This window comes from Staurois parvus, unplaced genomic scaffold (assembly GCF_062004578.1).
Source record: "Staurois parvus isolate SC_StPar_1 unplaced genomic scaffold, SC_StPar_1.0 ptg000011l, whole genome shotgun sequence".
NCBI classification, from domain to species: Eukaryota; Metazoa; Chordata; class Amphibia; order Anura; family Ranidae; genus Staurois; species Staurois parvus.
The window spans coordinates 9,421,776-9,441,149 of NW_028317807.1; the positions used below are offsets into that span (position 1 = coordinate 9,421,776).

At 38.2% G+C, this 19,374-nt stretch overlaps 1 protein-coding gene across 2 annotated transcripts in view; it reads left to right on the forward strand.

The window, feature by feature from the left end:
• The window catches only part of NBEAL1 (neurobeachin like 1), a 241,734-nt gene that overhangs the window by 112,628 nt on the left and 109,732 nt on the right, over positions 1-19,374 (forward strand). The window contains exons 11-16 of one of the 2 annotated variants that reach the window (XM_089670591.1): positions 3,391-3,477; positions 5,946-6,029; positions 8,245-8,343; positions 14,587-15,167; positions 16,640-16,772; positions 19,219-19,347. In XM_089670591.1, coding sequence (XP_089526717.1) covers positions 3,391-3,477; positions 5,946-6,029; positions 8,245-8,343; positions 14,587-15,167; positions 16,640-16,772; positions 19,219-19,347 — 1,113 coding nt within the window. The remainder of the gene's footprint in view (positions 1-3,390; positions 3,478-5,945; positions 6,030-8,244; positions 8,344-14,586; positions 15,168-16,639; positions 16,773-19,218; positions 19,348-19,374) is intronic. The other variant, XM_089670583.1, reaches the window with a different exon arrangement.

The window sequence follows — 19,374 nt, forward strand, 5'->3', positions numbered from 1 at the left end:
GGTCTACTTTAAAAAGTTAATCAGTACATACAGTATGTAGGTTGCTAGACAATGAATATATGGAATAAAGCATATCCCAGACTAAAAAAATGTAATATTGCCGCTTACTAGTTATTAAATATGGTGGCTGTATTAGTATTCATTTTTTTGACCAATGCATTTTTTAGTAAGTATAGAAATACCTGCTGATTTTGACAGAAATTAAAGTAGAACTAACTATAGGAAAACCTTTTTTTTTTTTTTTTTTTTTTTAAACTTTGGATACAGCAAGGGAGGGTTATATCCTTTTTCTTTTTTTTTCTTTTTTTTTTTTACATCTGCATCCCATTGCGGAGATTTCCCTTCACTTCCTGTTCCCTAACAGAAAGTGAGAGGAAATCCCTGCAAATTAAGGGAATTCCTTGGGGACCTCAGGTTACCAGAACTAGTGTCCCCATTGAAAGATTTCCCCTCTTTTACTTTTCTGGGGAAAACCCAAAATTTGGGATTTTCTTTTACTTTCACTTTCAATGATAATGATTAACAGGACAAATAGAGCGAATCTCTGTAACGGGCACAGACGGCAATAAAAACTGACAGGGAGTCTAATCCCTCTCCACTCTATCCAAAATTTAAAAAAAACCTTTTGCCCTTTGTTATACTTTAGGTGTCCTTGTCACTTCCTGTGAGCTAAAAAGAAAGTGAAAACAATTGTTTCTTGTGTAAATTCCCATTCCCATCAGTGTTCTATGTAATAAACCTAAACAAAGGCACTATGTTTTAAGTCCAGCCTATGTGACCACCATGGCTCCATTTATAGATAGAAAGGGGAAATGTGTGTAGACAGGAAGTGTGTATTTTGCAGGATTGCCAAATAAATATAAATTTGAAATAAAGCCTAAAGAAAAAAACTAATGTAGAAACTACACCTTAAGGACTGGTACATTTTTGGTTTAGATACTCTTTAAACTGAACTCCGGGCAATTGTTGTAAAGTACAGTTTAATCAAACTATGATAAAAAAAAAAGTATTTTGAATTTTATTGTTTATGAGGATAATACTTTCAAGAGGGGAGAACACACGAATCTCATCGCCAGTGTACTGCTGCACTTTAACAGTCCTGGACCAGGCTGTATTGCTTGACTGCAGTGTAGTCTACAGGGAGGTCCAGGACCTAGCTGGGCTGCTTGACAAGATCAAAGATCTAACTTGAAGGCCAAGTTCTCCTTTTTTGGGAAAAAAATAAATGCACATATTTTTGCAGGAAAAAAAATGTCTATTATTTTTTTCATAGGAGCCTGAATAGAATTGCCCCAGCGATCAGTAGATTGTTGGTGCAGTGTCAGACTCCTGCAGACATTCTCTGCAGCTTTCTTTCTCATACCTCTGTTGAAAAGATGGAGGAAATGTCCATGAATTATGAGGGCATCTCATCAGCGCCCTTGCAGTCCATTGAGAACTACCAGCCATCTGCTGTATTGGCAGATGGGACTTGTAGTTTCTTCATTCATAAATTCCTGGAGTTAAATACTTTTACAGGGATGCTGGCCCTGCAGGTTTTCTCATTAGAACACTGAGAGTGCACCAGCTGATTATAATGAATGAGTCCCCCCAATTCAAATCAGTCTGCAATCAGTTCAGTGAAACAAACAGCAATTTCTTTAGAGCAACAAAAGGTAGGAATCTGCTACAAAGGCTAAGTTTACATTATTGCAGTTTCCCCATGGTTGCATTTGTATGGGCACAGCAGCTTATTCATTTGAATTGGCTGCTGAACCTACTGGAAAAGCAAGAAAATGTTCCCTGCACCTCTTCTAAAATTGCAGCTGCAGAGAAACCACATAGTGCTATGCATTTCTCAGCAAGGTAAACCGTGCTGTGGTTTCCAGTTTGTTGTTTGTGCCATTAAGAATTAAAAGCACCTCCTTATGTCTGCTAACAACAGTGCGTTTTTGCTGTGGTGTGATTTTTCACGCAGTCCTGCACCCGCATGCATGTGAATCTAGCCTCAGTGTACATTGATCACCTAGAGGGGAATATTTTTTTTTTTCTCAACAAATGTGAGCTACTTTTAAAGGCTTGTATATAATAGGACAGGCATAATGTGTGCAAATGCATTTTTTGTAGTCTTGTATGTACTGTAAATATTAGACAACCAAAGGTTTGTTTTATGTCAGATTTGCAAAAGTGTGCTCATTTGTTGAACATGCTACATACCAAAGCTTGCATTGGTGCAATAGCAGCGAGTGTAGGGGTGCAGGCTTGGTGGTGAGATGTGGTCTACAGGGGCTGCCAGCACGGTGGTGAGATGAGATGTGTAGAGGGGGGGGGGATGCAAGTGCTTAACTGAAATTCTAAAAGTGATATACTAAAAGATTTCAGATTGTTCACACAATAATTGTAAAGATTAAATAAGTAAACATGGATTTTCTTTTGATTCTCATGATTGGATAATGTAAGTGAATCTTTACAAAATGTATTATTTAGCGGGGATGGAGAAATCTATGTGTCTTTGGCTAACCAAGCGCTCAGATCTCAGACTTCATGTTTCCTGTGAAGTTAATGAGCTTCAGGTTGTAAATCTCTGAAAGGTAAACCTTTGAAAGTGGAAAAGATTTCACACTTTCCCTAAATATACTTTAACAAACAATTCCACCTGACACTGAAAAACCACTGTCTTGCATGACATTTGGGTTGCATGCACCACACTGTATTGTGGCTTACCATGGTAGTTCCTGAAGCGAGACCAGCTGCTGGTAAAATTCCCATTCGGTCTTCTCAGCTGCTACATTTCCAATTGCATGTTAAGTCACATAAAATACATGTGTTACAGCTACCCCATCTGATTTCTCCATTAATCTTATTTGAGAAGTTAGGTGCCAAAATTGTGACAGCTGCACTTTAGTTGACTTTGTGAGCAACCTGAACTATGGCAGCTGAGAGACCCAGCACAGAATTTTTACTAATGGCTCATCTCAATGACAGTAATAACTGTCCAAGAATTGTTGGATGAATATATTTCCTGTTGTACATTAAAGGTGAGACACATGATACAAATGTCATTGACTAAATATGGGCATGTTTCCACATAAGGGCACTGATGTCTCCCCCGTCCTGCCGCTTGGTTTACATGTGCTATGGGGCAAAGAAAGATCCAGGTGGCAGTTGATCAGACTTAAAAAAGAGTGTGACTTTGATGTTTGGATAGAGCTATGTTCAGTGGATGCCTGAACTAATCTCTATAACATGTTTATGTGCCATGTTTAAACCCTTATGTTGTTTCTATGTATTATGTGCAATGTGCCATAGGTGTTAATGTGCATGTTCCTGTTGAAACCTGTCCCTCTCTCCCCCTGGCTGCTGCTAACTGATAATCCACCTCTTTGCAATGTTCTTGTCTCCATCCTGCAGCTCTTGTTAAACGCTAACACTAGAGGGGCAGACAAGAGTGAGAAAGACCTTGCCAACAAATTACTGACAGAAATGAATGAAAATCAGGTACACATAGCTGACAACACTGCAAAACTAGACTGAAGAATCCCCAGAATAACATTGCCACCACCTTCCTTCAACCCAGCTTATTCATTTTTTTGTCCTGCTTTTACCAACACATTTAATTTGAGAAATAGAAATAAGCAAAGTTATAAGGCTTGCTGAAATTTGTGAAAGAAGAAAATTTGGAAGGACAAGGCAGTACAAACATTGTATCACCATGTAAAACAGTAGTAATTTGTATTGTACCCTTTTAAGGTCAAAGAATAGGTAAAGCTGTCATTTTGTTAATACTACGAAGCAGGAAAGTCACTTTGTATATCTAAAAATACATAGATCTACCCCTATCTACACAAAAAACACTACATTTTTTACATAAAAATGTCTTACTAAAAACAAAAGCACATTTATGCATTATAGGAACTCCTATAAAGTATATAATTTCCACAACAACAGTACAGTTGTATATTAAAATGTAATGAACATCTTTAACAACACTAGTACAACTGCCTAAGAACTCTGATTGAAAGCAATCCTATCCAAGTAATCTTATAGAAACTACAAGGATTTTAGCAAACCTTATTGGCGTGTCCTCTATTTTAGAGATATTTATATAGGTCTTAAAACACCATTCTGGAACAGACATCTTAGTGGGTCCCTTTTCAATACTATCACATGAGCAATCTCAAGTTTGTAATTAAAATAAAACAACTTTTGTTTGTAAAATAATAAAAACAGTCCTGTTATGCTTTTAGTGTATGCTATAAGAAGGCTGGCAATACATTATGCAATTTTCTTTCTTTCAACCACGGGTTGAAGGAATAAATTATCTAGATTCCCCATCAGCACAGTCAGTGGTAATGGTAGAATCCCTATCATTGCACTTTTGTATTCTGACAGCGGGGGGTTTCACTGCCCTCAGAATACAATGATTGCTGTTGCTGACTATAGCTGACTGGCAGTGATCATACAAAAAAAAAAACAGACAGACTGGTTGTACTGAAGTTGATCGCTAGATTGACTTCAGTAGAACAAGCCTGCCAATAGATGGATTGAAATTCAGCTGGTTTCCTGCTGAACTGGCCACATTTTAATCCATCTATGGCTGGCTTTGGAGTGGCGAATATGAGAATGTACATAACCCCTAAAAAAAAAAACACTTAGATCAGGCATACCTGAAATTTTAACTCATGCTTTGTGCATTTTAGATATTTGAAGGTACATTGAAAATGCCATTTTTAGCTATTTTCAGTAAAAGAGGAATTTTCCTTCAAAGTTACTTGAGCAATCAAAGTCAATGCTGTAGCTCTTTTTGACTTCTATGTTGTATGTTTACATGATTTGCTGTAGGTTTATTGGTCACTGTTTGAAGTGCTGTTCATTTTTTTTGGAAAGCACTAGAAACAACTATAGCATGGATGCAGAGTTTGCTCGATACCTTCAGACTTTAAAGTGGATTGGCATGCCTCAGGTTCTTGACCGAGATATTGCTTCAACTAGCGCTCTTAGGTTCAGATAGTACATAAAGCTGTATGAAATAATAACAATGTAATAGTAAGCTATACCCAGTTTTCATATGAAAAAAAAGTAGCAGTCTCCAACGCATATTCCCCCATATATATACAAAGTCACTGGGATTTGTCTAGCGGTAGTTGCTTTGCTTAACTGCCTGTAAAAATCTTGTGAATTCAAGCTTATGAGATGGATGTGACCACCAACACAGATTCCTTCAGCATAATCCTTCCTGGGTATTTTAATCTGCCATTTTGGCTGAATTGGAGCAATGTGCTGGCAATGTTTTTTTTTATTGTAGGCATAATGATGCAGTGTGATATTTCCATATATAAAGTACAGTTTTACTTTTTAGTATTTCGGTGGACTGGTATTCTGGGCTTTCTATGTATGTGTGGACGTCTGTGTGCGCGCGTGCATTCCTACCCTAAAAAAATGTTTATATGACAGTTTTGCTTATGTTTCTTTCTATAGTTTGGCAGCTTGTGGATTTTAGGCTGCTAATTAACACCTCCCAAGGAAAGCCCAATTATTACCAGAAACAAATGAATAGGTTTATATATTAGTAATAACCCCTTTTCTAAAAATGATTCATTCTAGAGACACAAAATCAGATCCTATTGCTTAGCCTCTAGAATACATGTATTCTGTACACACTAGATGAACAATAAAAATATATTTAATATGCTTATTTAAGCAGGTGTAATACATTATTTTTCCTATTTACCTACATGAATTTCTGAGTGTGTGCTCTGTCTTGCTTTTCTCTTATTGCTTTACAGGCTGTTTTTAGACGTACTGGTGGTGGGATTGTGTTTATATTTGTGATATAACAATTGTCAAAAAAACCCTACAACTTTTAAATGAATTACACTTTTTTCTTTTGATTCCAGCTGAAAGGTCCAAAAGCCTCACTATAAATGATCTTGTGTTCAGTAATTTCTGTTTTTCTGCCGTTTTAGGTGTTTCAGGAACAGTTAGACTGTTTGTGTGTCTCAACAATTAAAGCACTTACAGCTGTGAAACACAAATCTCCTGCGGCAAAGGTAAAAAATGTAACATTATGTACGCTTTGCTACAAGTTCTATTTTTTTACAACTTTATCAGTGTTTCTTGGTTTCCCATCTTGGTTAGGTTACTGTTGTGCCTGTGCGTATTTATAGAACAGAACTCAGCACTTCAAAATGACCAGCAAGGAGCACTTGAAGTGAATACGAATGGAAGCATACTTTTAAATAGAAAAGTATCCTGCGCTATAATATATATGAAACCCCCTGATAGTAAGGCAATCAATAAAAAAATAAGCAGCCACCTTAATATTGCAGGCATCAATATATCAAATAATAAAACATAAAAATGCGGCGCTACATATAACCAAAAAAAAAAATAAATTAGTGCAAACAAATAAAGTGAATAAAAAGTCCACACATGAGAAGTCCACATATGTGAAGGAAATATGAAACAGAATAAGCCCCTTTAAGGGACGTCAACGTTGTCATAAATACTTCAAATCTGGTCAAGAAGATGAAGGGAATCCACCATCAACAACACCCAAAAAATTCTGCCTCTTACCAGATAAACTTGACCCTCGGTTAAGGTTGGGTAAAATTGCGCAATATAGAATCTACACGTATGCCACAGACCTGAACGCTTAATAATGTCAAAGGATCAAACTGGCCCCCAATAGTAGATGAACAGAAGCACCCGCTGGATGATTTAAAAAATTGGCTATGATCCGCACACTGGTAGAGCTCCAAACTTTAACTTCATAGATTGAACAGAGAAAAAAAACCTGTTAAACACGGCAATCAACCAGCTCCAAAATTGCCTGGGTCCAGAGAGGGGAGGAAAACGCTGCTTAGCCAGGAAAGATGGACTCAAAATATGTTTGGATTCTATATTGAGCAATTTGACCCAACCTTAACTGGGGGTCAAGTTTATCTGGTAAGATGCAGAATTTTTCGGCTGTTGGTGATGGTGGATTCCCTTTATCTTCTTGACCAGATTGGAAGTATTTATGACAACGTTGACGTCCCTTTAAAGGGGCTTATTCTGTTTCATATTTCCTTCACATATGTGGACTTCTTATGTGTGGACTTTTTATTCACTTTATGTGTTTGCACTAATTTATCATTTTTTTGGCTATAAGTAGCTCCGCATTTTTATGTTTTATGCTATTAAATAGGCAATGATTTTTCTTGTGTTTATTGAGAGTACTAGTGTGTTATTGAGATAAGAGCAGGGAGAACTAGAATCCCCAGCTATGTATTATTCTTGACCGATATTAAAGAAAGAAAGATAACATAGCTAGATTAGGGTTTTTTCCATGTTATTGGCAGGGTCAGTATGTTTAAGAGTTTGGATTTTAAAAACAAGCAACATGCAAACTATTATTTCTTGGCCCTATTCTGGTTACAGACAGCAAATAATACACACACGCACATACGGTATCACCGTGAACGTCAGGAGCAGAGAATTTATTTATTATCCTTGGATTTTGGTAATATATAACTAAAGTTTAAAAAATGTTTTTTTACTAATCTGGGCCTGTTCTCCTTTTGATAAGTAAAAAACAAAGGAGATATTTATTCACATTTACTACCAAATGAAGGTCCAATTTATCTGGAAAAAACAAGGTATAATTTACCTGAATATTCTAAGTAGTTCAATATTAACAGTTTCATGAACACATGCCAAAGCTGCAAAACTGCATTCAGCCATTCAGGATTTGGTCTACCTTCAGGCATTAAGGGGTTAAATACACAAAGATTTCAAAAGTGTGATTATTTTTTTTCAATTTGCAAGTCCCTAGTGAAACTCGCCTTTATCATTCTGGTCACCATGTTCAGCACTGATTAAGGGTATATGATGTCACCCTTGCACCTGTTAGAATAATAACTCAAAGCGTTTGAAAGTTGGAGAGGAATACTTAGAGAATATTAAAGAATATTTGAAACAAAAAAAAAAACTTTTTCTAATTTTGGTTAGAGTGGTAAAAGATTAGAACCATGGTAGATTTTTACTGCTATTCAGTGTTCCATTAGAGAGGTTTACCATCACCTCCTGTCCTGCTGACAACCATTTTACCAGACAGGAAATGAGAGAAAATCTGCAACAGTAAACCTCAAAGAGGTTCCAACACTCTATCAGAAACAAAAAAATAGTTTAACTTACAGTACGTATTAATACTCTAACATACATACTGTATGTATTTTCTTACAAAGTGTGTATTTTTGTTTTATTGGATGCTTTTTGTTTTAGGAAGTATTTAAGGAAAGAATTGGTTACATTCATTTGCTTGAGGTGCTGAAATCTCTTGGACAGCCATCTCGAATGTTACTTGAAGAGCTTCTTAACATGGTAAATTATTTTTTTTTTCTTTCTTGGATATGTTTTTTTGTTAAGCAAGTGCTTTTTGCAACAAATAAAGGAAATATAGAAAATATTATTCTCTATTGTTTGTAAAGAGACACAGGATCAGCAGTATTTCATACACAATAGGTTTATGCTGCCACCCTCAGGAGAAATTGGACACTAGAAAGCAAAAAGCCATTGGCAGGACAGGTATAACCCCTTCAACTACCATCATGCTTCATTTTTTATTAGTGTCCTAAGAGAATGGAAGTCTTGCCTTTTTAGAAAGGTTTTACCAATTTTACTAGTCTTTTTTTCTTCTATCCAGACCTTTTTATTTCATTCAAGATTTGTTTGAAAAGCTACTGAGCTCCTTTGAAGCAATCCAGATCAGCTAATCCCCAGCAATGACTTGATGGCCCTACTCCTACCCTGCCAAACAGAATATGGCTGTACCTTCCTATAATGTGACTTTTGGGCACTGCGATCTGATAGTGACCTTTCCCACACCTCATACTGTGTTAGCTGCAAAGTGCTTTACAAGTCCAGAGCTGTGGCACAGCCTCTGGTGTGACACAGTCTCTGAAGACTTCTGTGAGTAGGCCCAAGGACAGGGTTTAGATAATCTGGAGCATGACCTTCGTGCGTTGAATGCTACTTGTACTTTCCAGTCCATTATGTAATGTATTAGTTCTCCTTAGTGCAACCTCTATTTCCCAGACTGCTGTAAGTCTTTGAGACTCCCCAATGTCTCACAATTTAAAGCTATTACTTAAACTATTAATGTCTACCATTTTCCTGTTTTGTTTTTTTTTGTTGTTGATTCCACGGAAAGAATTATAAACACATCATCTGCAGCATTAGGGGATGGTTGATGGAGGTTGTCTTTTAGCCTCTGTGGACACCTGATTAGCAAACATCCTGGATGTATGGGTAAAAGTTGTGGTGTCCAGGTGCTACAAAATAGAATTTTGCTCTCTACCTCCTCCACACTTCATGTTGCTATACCTGCCTGTGGCTCTGCACTGGCTAGCAGACCTCCATTTAAATCAGAAAGTCATTTGCATTGTTTCAGTTGTGAAAAGATTTCAAGGGTTTTATTCCAACTAATTCAATGTTTCAAAACCAAAAAGGGGCATTTACCCAATCTTAGACCTGATGGCCCTATATCTCTTCATTTGATCCCCAAAGTTTTGCAGGTGTGTCATAGCTTCCCCCTCTCAGGGAGACTTTCCAGCCTCTGCGAACATCAAGGATGCTTTTTACTTTCATGTCCTGATTTTTCCAGCGCGCCAACACTACCTTCAATTTGTGGTGAGCACTCAACACTACCAATTTGTAGCCTTTTGGCCTGTCCAGTGTTCACCAAAGTGGGTTACCTGGTTTACCGCCTACTGAGAGAAAGATAGACTCAAATACTGACCAACAGTATGCTGTGTATTGTCCAGACCTTCAGTTGAATCTTGAACCTTTCGAAATTCAGCACTTAATCTAAATCATCTGGGTCTTATTGTAGACACAGCTCAGGCCAGAGTTTTTCTTCCATCAAAGGAACTTCTAACTCTACATTCCCAGACCCGGAATCTGCAGTCCAGGAGCTGTTTCACACTGTGATTCTGCATGAGAGAAGAAGGTGCAGTCGCTGGACAAATCAATAGGACTACATCCCAAGCCCAGTTATCTCTGGTCTAGTGGCTCAGAGAGTAAAGATAATCCCTCCTTCCGTTATCTTTGACGATAATTTTGAAAGATGACAACCAACTGGAGCTCCAAGCTATTTGGTTGTCCCTGCAGTTCTGAACCTCTTAACTGGAGGGCCATCCAACCTGGATTCCTTTGGACAATGCCACAGCAGTGGCAAACATTGCCATCATTGAGGAACCAGAAGTCTTGCTGCAGCAAGAGAATCTGTAAAAAAAAAAGAAAATAAATAAAATCTGTGTATAATTGGCAGGCAAACTAGCAATGCCAAGACACACTGTAATGGTCTCTTCACCAGGAGATCTATTAGGACCTGTGTCACAGGTGGGGGACCCTGGATGTGGATCTCCTGGCCTCCAATATTGACACCAAGCTGCTCAGTCTCATCTCCAGATTTAAGGATCCACTAGTAGTGCGTGAATGAAACAATGGATGATGACACTTCAAAAATCCTTGTAGCTTTCTTTTTTTTGGCATTTACAGAATTCAACTCTCAGGAATACAGATCTCTTCTTTTTATCATGCACACAAATGCTTAATTGGAGAGATCTCTTATGACCTTGCACCTCTGTATGTGAAACACGCAAGGGATCTCTATTCCTGGTGTGTTTTGGAAGTGCCATGCTATTCAAATGAATAAAAAAGCTACAAGTATTCTAGGAGTGTCATCATCCATTGTTTCATTCACACATTGGTCTGTAACGAGCTGGGCAAGCACCTGATTCTTAGCTGGCAAATGTGAATATAGCAAAAAGCAGTGGATGCTGTTGTGGCTTCATGTTATCAGTACAACCTGTTCTACAACTTTCCTCTTTTCCTCTAACACCTTTCACGTCTGCTCCAAAGGATCAAGATGGAGGGCATTCAGGTAAAAGTCATAGCATTGAATTGGACAAAGTTGTAAACTCAGAGCCTTCTTTCTTTCTAAATTGTTTTGGCCTTTCACCTCAACCATGACCAGGCTGATACCAAGAACCAATACTTTGTGGTGCGATTTGTGTCAATACAAAATGTATGGATGCAACTTTTGATTCTCCTTGCATCAATGACAGTATTTTGACAGACATTTTGTATTGATGCAAATTGCACCGCAAAGTATCAGGAGCATTTTCACAAGTTTGAAGGTGAACTTATCCTTTAAGGTATTTTTAAGGGTACAGTGGACTTTAAATGGCTCCTGAAGACTAGAGAAGCTCATTTCTACAATTATGGACCTGTTCTTGCACCATAAAATGGCTTCTTATTAGCGTCCTTCATTTATTTAGGACCAACTTGGATAAGGGTGACTTCCGAGTTTGTTACAGGCTGGTGAAAGTGTCTTTTCTTTCATAATTTTTATTAGAAAGAGTTTTTGAGCAATGTCACAGTCTCATGGTACACCCATGCAGTGGCAGAGCTGAGCAAAAACATACAAAATCAGATACAAATCAGTAGGGTATATTAACCAGTCAGCACAATGCCAACCAGCACCAAACGGGAATGGCAGAAAAATCAAAACCAAACAATATTAACAGCATTTCGTTGTCCTTTCTAAAGCAAAAACCACTACCAAGAAGTATCAACTCTGAAAAAATAAAAGAGAGACCTAAAACGAAAGAAAAAGAGCCATAGGAAACTGGAGAGAAACAAAGAAGGAATAAAACATCAGGACAAATAAATAAATAAATCACAAATCCAGGGCCAGCACGGGCAACGACTAAAGGAGGCCATAACTAGTGGGAGGTAAGGATGGAAAGGAATAATTTATCGAAGGTTCCCAAACCTTAAGGAATCTCGAATGGGAATCCTGGAGAATGCTGGACATCTTTTCATTAATCATCATGGCATTCATCCGGTTCTTCACCCCCTGGAAAGCAACCAAATAGGTCTTCCAAGCTTCAGCTATAGTACGTTTGGCTGAAATAGGTAGGATGCCAAATTCTGGTGGGACGTGGAAAGACCCAAAATAGGACTATGTAGGAGGACCAATTTTGCTCTCTCACGGACCGTAACATGGAACAACATTTGCGGCAAGCAAAAAACCCTAAACCAGAAGCCTATCAACTGTGCGCATGACCAGCAAATATGCATGACATCCCCATGCAGACCACAGTTCCTAAAACACCTATTACCACCACTTGGGTAGAAGTGAGCAGTTCGAGTTGGGACCAGTATCACCGCAGGAGAACTTTGTAGGCAGCCTCAAGAGTAACAATATTGAAAGAACATTTCGCTATCATCTCCCAGGCCTTGTTCCAGTCCTCAGCCTCAGTAGGGGAACCAAGATCTTGCTACCAATGAATCACATAGGGTAGAGGTGCTAGGGAAAACCTACTGTTAAGGGAGGCATAGAGAGTGGAAATGAGACCAGGGGAATGTTGACAGGTGTATTCAAAAAGAACGTTTTGCGGTAAGGATATGTGAAAGCACGACACAGGGACATAATCCAATGTCGTAATTGCAGATAGTGGTAATGTTCCTGCGATGGAGCCCCCCGTGACTCCCGGAGAACCTCCCAGGATGGAAACGAACGAGTGGTTAGGAAGTTGTGTACATTAAGAAAGACATAAGAGGTCCACCAAGAGAAATAGGGGGGATGTTCCAATCCAGGAGGGAAGAGAGGGTTGTGAGTGATCGGCAAAAGGGTAGAAAAGGTGACATTAAGTTACACGAATATCTAACACAGTCCCATGTTCGTAGACTATGAAGCATAATGGGACTCATGAAAACACTTGGTATCGGCACTGATAACCAAATCGGTATTGGTGCATTCCTGCCTTTTTTTATTGTTATTCTGATGACCCCAATAAAGGGGAACCAGCATCTTGATCACCATTTCTTGGTGACTCAGAAAAATGTTATTCAGTCTTGATCCTCTCTTGGGCAGAACTGCACGTTTCAGCCCAGTCTGCTGTCCACATCCCAGGAATGGAAAATTGGCAGACCAGCTATCTCAGTCATGAGCATCTGGATCTGGGGGAATGGACTGTCCATCTGGAGGTATTTCAAGCCTTTTACCACAGATGGAGGACTCCAAATTTTCTGGCATCCAGATTCAACATCAAGCTGGACTGGTTTGTCTCCAGGGCAAGGCTTCCCCCCTTTAAGCATATGCAGAGGACATTGTGGTGTCTCTGGGGGTTAGCGACAGTTCAGCCTGATCTACGCCTCTCGTGCACAGGATTCAGATGAAGGGAGACAAGGGGTCATATGATACTGGTGAGTGAGCTGCATTATAAGCTCTAAATGGCACGCAGGTGGATTGTAATGTGAATGGGACTGCACATATATCACTGAGGATTAAGTGTTTCGTCTTTTGAAGATGAACTGTTTTGATGAACAGTGCTGTATTTTCTGTATTTTCTGTGTGTGGACCTTGCACTATTGGCGTATCACTTTGTTCCATACAAATATTAGTGATTTGATCACATTTAGCTTTGGAAACAGTTTGTTCATATAGTATTTTTTTATGTATGTGATATAAATTATCTTATCAATTATTGAGTGTATCATGGTGTAAGGGAGCGCTGTATGTTTATATGAATATATAGTAATTATCTGAGGGATAATATTATCCAGCAGCTGGCAATTAATAATTAGGATAGAAAAGGGAAAATCTTTTTTTAGTGCAAATACTTGGTTTATATAAATACCTGAAGGTATCTGCATACTCAGTGTAATGTCTAATGATCGTGCATCCCGTAATGTACCCCAAAAAAGATATTTTACTGGTAAGTCAAATATCCTAATTTTTGTACTTGGCATAAAATCCATTTCTTGGAGTTCATTAAGGGATACAGGTCCCACCCCTCTGTGTTTGTGACCTACTTCTAGTACTGCTTTTGTGTCAAGTTGAAGCATGTTAACTCTCCAATATATTATAGTTTTTATAGTTTTTGAACTGTGGAAATAAACTGTTGCACTTATAATGCATCAGTTTTTTTTTAGTAAATTCAAGCAGTGTAAGTAACTGAATTTGAATTGGCATCTTCTGCTTGCTATTTACTGTACAGCAGAGCTCAGAGAAGGGGTGGTAGAAGCAGCATAAAGATCCAGTCAGCTGTGTTGTGCATGATGCTAGGAGGAGAGAGCAGAGTGACAGATGAGCTTATCAGTGTAATGCTTCTTTCACTGCCCAGTCCCATTCTGCAGAGTGAAGAGACCTGTAAGTGAAATAGAAATTTCAGCAGGAAAGATCAGGTGACTTGAAAAACTAGGTCCCCACCCCTGCCAGGCAGGACTATGCTTTGTGGAAGAACTGCATAAATCTCAGGACAACATGGACAAAAATTCAAATCTGTTGGCTATTAAAAACCACTTCCATCTCTGTATTCCACCTGTGTATATAGTATGTATTTATTAAGTAGTAGAAACTGAAGAATTCCATTTGGCTCAAGCAAATTAAATACTGAATTTAATATAAGAGGCATCTTGTAACACAGGTTAAAAATGCCTGCTACGGTCTTCCTCTTCCATGTCGTCTTCAGACAGATGATGTTAGGTCTATACTGTGTTAGTTTATTAATCATCCGCTCTGCTGACTTTTTTTGTTCTTTCTCCCATCTTCAGGCTGTGGAAGGCGAACATGCTTCAGTTGGGATTTATGGCATCAGTAATGTCCAGCCTTTGCTCCTTCTTATACAGTGGCTACCAGAAATTGTGTCTCATGATCTACAGAACTTCATCTCAGACTGGTTAAAAAGGATTTGTTGTATAAATAAGCAGAGTCGGACTATGTGTGTCAATGCCAGCATGGTCATTCGGATTATCGAGACACTCACTGCTCACTATTCCTTGCACCGAATCTGTGCGGAAAACTTAATCAGTCTTTTGGGGTCATTGGGCAGCCAGTCAATGAGCTCGGAGGAATTATTTCATCTTATTGCTATGCTGAGGACAAATGAACCCAAAAACAGCCACCCTTATGTTGTTCCTGTGACCCGAGCCATGCTCACTATTGCCCGTAAACAGGGACTGGAGAGTGCCTTGCAGTACTTTAATTTGTCCCATAGCTCATCAGGAATTGCTATACCCACCATTCAGAAATGGCCTGGCTCCGCTTTCACATTTAATGCCTGGTTCTGTCTTGACCAAGACCAGTCCACCATTGGAATTTCCAGCAGTGGCATGAAAAGAAAACAGCTATATAGGTAGTGTATCTAAACAATATAAACACAAAGTCAGTCTAAACTTTTCATTACTTTCTAAGGCAAATGTTACATGGTCTTATTTCTTTTAATTTTTGTAAAAAAATAACCGTTAGAAATAAAGCAGACTGGGACAGAGTAGGTAAAAAGGGCCTTGCATATGAGAGAATTGTCAGAATATATTCTAAGATGTAGAGTGCATTTAACTAACATTAACAATATAAAATATTAGTGTCACTTAGAAGGTCACAAGTCCTTGAACTTGTTGATACATTTTAAAAGAATGATCCAATATAGCCTTCTTATTCTTGACTCAAAGGTTCATCCCCCAAAAGTGATATCTTAGTTAAATGCTGAAGTCAGATACTGACTACTTTGATATTTTATGTACACTAAAAAGTGAAGTCTCCTTGTTATTGTTTGTGACTTCAAGTTGTGGGCTTTTCCACTGACTTTTATCTGCTGCAGCTCCTCCTGTAGCAAACATCAAGTAGAGTAGAAATATTACACAAGGGCCGCATTAGGTGTGCACTTCTTGGAGTTCAAATGCAGAGATGATATCAATTTTGAAATATCAGTTTTGGGTAGAATGACCCTTTAAAACAAGTAGACAAATGATACAGTTGAGGCTAATATGCTTATAAATTGTTTAGCTATACTTAAAATGTTTATCAATCAGCAACCCTAAAATGTAACATTAAAAGTGAAACTAAACTCTCAGCTGAACCTTCAAGCTTTCAAATGGCCGCACCCTGGCCTTTACAGATCTAGAGACTAAGATGGCACTTGATTTGGCTGTAAAGGATTAGAGAGTGTAGTTCCATTTTAAAGGGTATCTGCATACTGGCTTTATTATTGTGTCGCTCTAAGCTACTGTAAGTTTGCATAGCCAAAACATTTTGTTTTTTAGATTTAGAGTACTGTGTGTTTAAATCCCCTATTCGTTTTTTTGCTGTCTGTGTCCTGCTAGGGATGTAGACTGGAAGTGAGAGGAAATCTTCCTAAAGTTACGGGAATCTCACCTTAGACAACTGTCATTGGAACATTTGTCCCTGTTGGACGAGTTCCCCACCTCTTGCTTTCATTACAAGTCCAATATTTTAGAATTTTCATTTATTTCTTGTCTTGGTGACAGTGGCTACCAGGACAAAAAAAAGGTGGGGAATCTCTCTAGTTTTGGATACAGAAAGTTTTTCCTGTACATGTACTCTAACATATTTATTATAATGTGCTATAGTAGCTGACATAAATTTTGCTCATAGATAATGAAGCTGTGGTTGAAGACTTTGTTTTCCTGTCATGTCATGATAGTTATGACATTGTCTCTGAGCATCATTTGACTAGCGATCTTCAGTGTTACAAAGTGACACTGAAGTGTGGTGGTTTTGATTTCTGAATTCAGCGGATGAATAATTGAAATAAGATTTTTCTCTACAGCTAGTCTCTCATTCATTAAATTATTTCTTTGATTTCAGCTTCTTTACCAGCAGTGGCATGGGGTTTGAAGCCTTTATCACATCTTCTGGATTTCTGGTTGTTGCAGTATGCACTAAAAAGGAATACACTACTGTTATATTGCCTGATCACTGCTTCTGTGATTCTTTGTGGGTAAGTGCAGTTTACTCCACATCTGTACAAAAAGGAAGATGTAGATACAGATCAAAAAAGAGCCTACATTACAGATTGATTAGTGTTAACAGAATATATAGTCTTTTCAAAGTATTTTTTTAGGTATACATGTAAAATAAAAAAAGATTAGCTTGATACAAATAATCTTATTAGTGCATTTTAAAAACCTTGTTTTTGTGTGTCATTGGAAGTTATATATGTACATAGAATGGGATAGTCATATTTCCTCTTTATATATACAGGTTCTATATCCTGCTTAGTAATGCTACATAATTGATGTACTTCATGCTCCTTCTTAAATTACAAGCCTATAAAGCTGGCTGGCCATACATTATACAATTTTCCTTTAGATTTACCAAAACTGTATAATCTGAGGTCAAACCTAAACACTTTCAACTTGCATCTGATCCTTGCACTATATAGTTGAAGGTAACTCTAAAGGAAATTGAATAAGTAAATTGTATAATGTATGGCCAGCCTTAAGCCTCGTAGACATGATCAGAAAAACAAAAAATACCTCTTTCTAAGCAGTTGTACAATAATCTGATCGTTAGTACACCGCTTTCGACAGCCGGTCACGACAGTTCATCCAAAATTATCTCAAGGGACAAACATGAAAATCTTTCTTGTAAGATACCAGATCGTATTATGTTCGTTCAATCAGTACAGTTTTCGCTTGAAAATACAATAGAATACATTACATCACTTATGAAATTCTACTCTGTCATACGAGAATTTTTGTAAGTTGAGTAACCTTTTAATTTTCGATATGGAGACTAGCATGCAAAAAAATCCCCCAAAAAACAGACAATCATTCGTCCAATATTATCTTCGTGTGTCCGAGGCATAAGTCGTCCGACTCATAACGCATCCCCAATGTGGCTGATATCTTATCTCAACAGTTGTTAAATGAGAGACAACATATTTGGACAGAGACTCAGTGAGCTCCTTTTAGTAGCTAATCAGTACATCTCTATAGTTAATACAATAATATATTTATTTAAGACTAAGCTTGTAAAACATGTTCAAGTCTTATTAGATTATGCTTAGGTTAGCACTGCAGAAATAACTCAAAATATAATAGTCTAACCAAATTGGTAAGGTAAAACTATGTTCCACTATTAACAAAAATCTGCAGTTTTCTCTTTTTCCCACTGTAAAGTCCCACAAATACTTGTTGCGCTTACCAATGAAGTCCAACTAATGCAGATTCCTGTAATGGGGTGAGAACGATGCTGCTCTGCTCCTGAATTCACAGCAGTGTTGCCACCCTCTTTTAGGGCCAGTTCGCGCCACAAAAATGCACTCCGGGTGCATCCTGGATACGTTTTTCCTTACAGTTCACACCACACCCCGTTCCTCTGCAGTTTTGATGCAGTTTGCTATGTTCCAGTACAGTTCTGTGTAGAAAAAATGCAGCATGCTCTACTTTTTTTTTTCTCTGCAACGGAAGCTAACTAGAACTGCACTGGTGTGAACTAATGCCATTGGATTACATGGAAAACACTCTGCATGCATTTTTGATGCAGGAACAAAATGCACTGAACGGCATCCTGTGTGAACTAGCCCTTAGGGCCGGTTCACACTATAGAAACGCAGTTCAGATGTGTTCTGGATGCGTTTTTGTTCCAGTTCAGTTTTGATGCATTTTTGACACAGTCCACTGCGTTTTTTTATGCATTCCAGTAAATTTTTCCCTTCTCTTTTTCTTCAATTTAAATAGGGACATGTGCGTTCCAGAGCGTTTTTAGTGCGTTCCGGTGCAATTTTGTGCATTTTACTGCGTTCCAGTACAGTTCTGTGCAGAAAAAATGCAGCATGTTCTACTTTTTTTTCTGCAACCGGGACCTACTGGAACTGCAAGCACTGATGTGAACTATGGCATTGACAACCATATAATGTACTTTCTGTGCATTTTGGATGCAGAAAAAAAAGCATCTGAAACACATGTAGTATGAACTGGCCCTTAGACTGTATCTGCTTGCGCTACATTTGAATGAGAGATGGCTTGGTTGGATATCAGTATTGTCATACTGTCAGTAGGCACCCGGTTATATTGAGCCCTGCTCAATGTTTTCTGGATTGACAGCACTGCCTCTGCTACTGTAACCCCCACCCCCTCTGGGTGCTGCAGCGCATGGGAGGGGGAGCATATAAAACAAATTAAGGGTTTTGCTCAGTCAGGGAAGGTAGAGAGAATGCAAGTTAAAAATATAATAACGTGCTCATGTATTAAAAAACAATGTAAGTAGGAAAACACGAACTGAAAATTGCAGTAACCATTATAAATTAGATTTCACTTTACTGAGGTCAAGCCAGGATGAATTCTGCTTAGCTGCAATGAGTGTGGCACTTTGCATATAGCACTCTGCTCTTTGCACTGTCTTTTGTACATTATAATGTGTTTTGTGTTTTCTCTCAACAGCACAGTGTCACGATTGTCCACATACCAGGAAAAAGGTCTTTAGGATTTTTTGGGCGAAGCGATGTGTACATATATGTTAACGGACAGCTGAAAGTATCAGCCCCTCTCAAGTTTCCTTCTATGAGCGAAGTAAGTAAAACTTAAAAGGAATCTTTT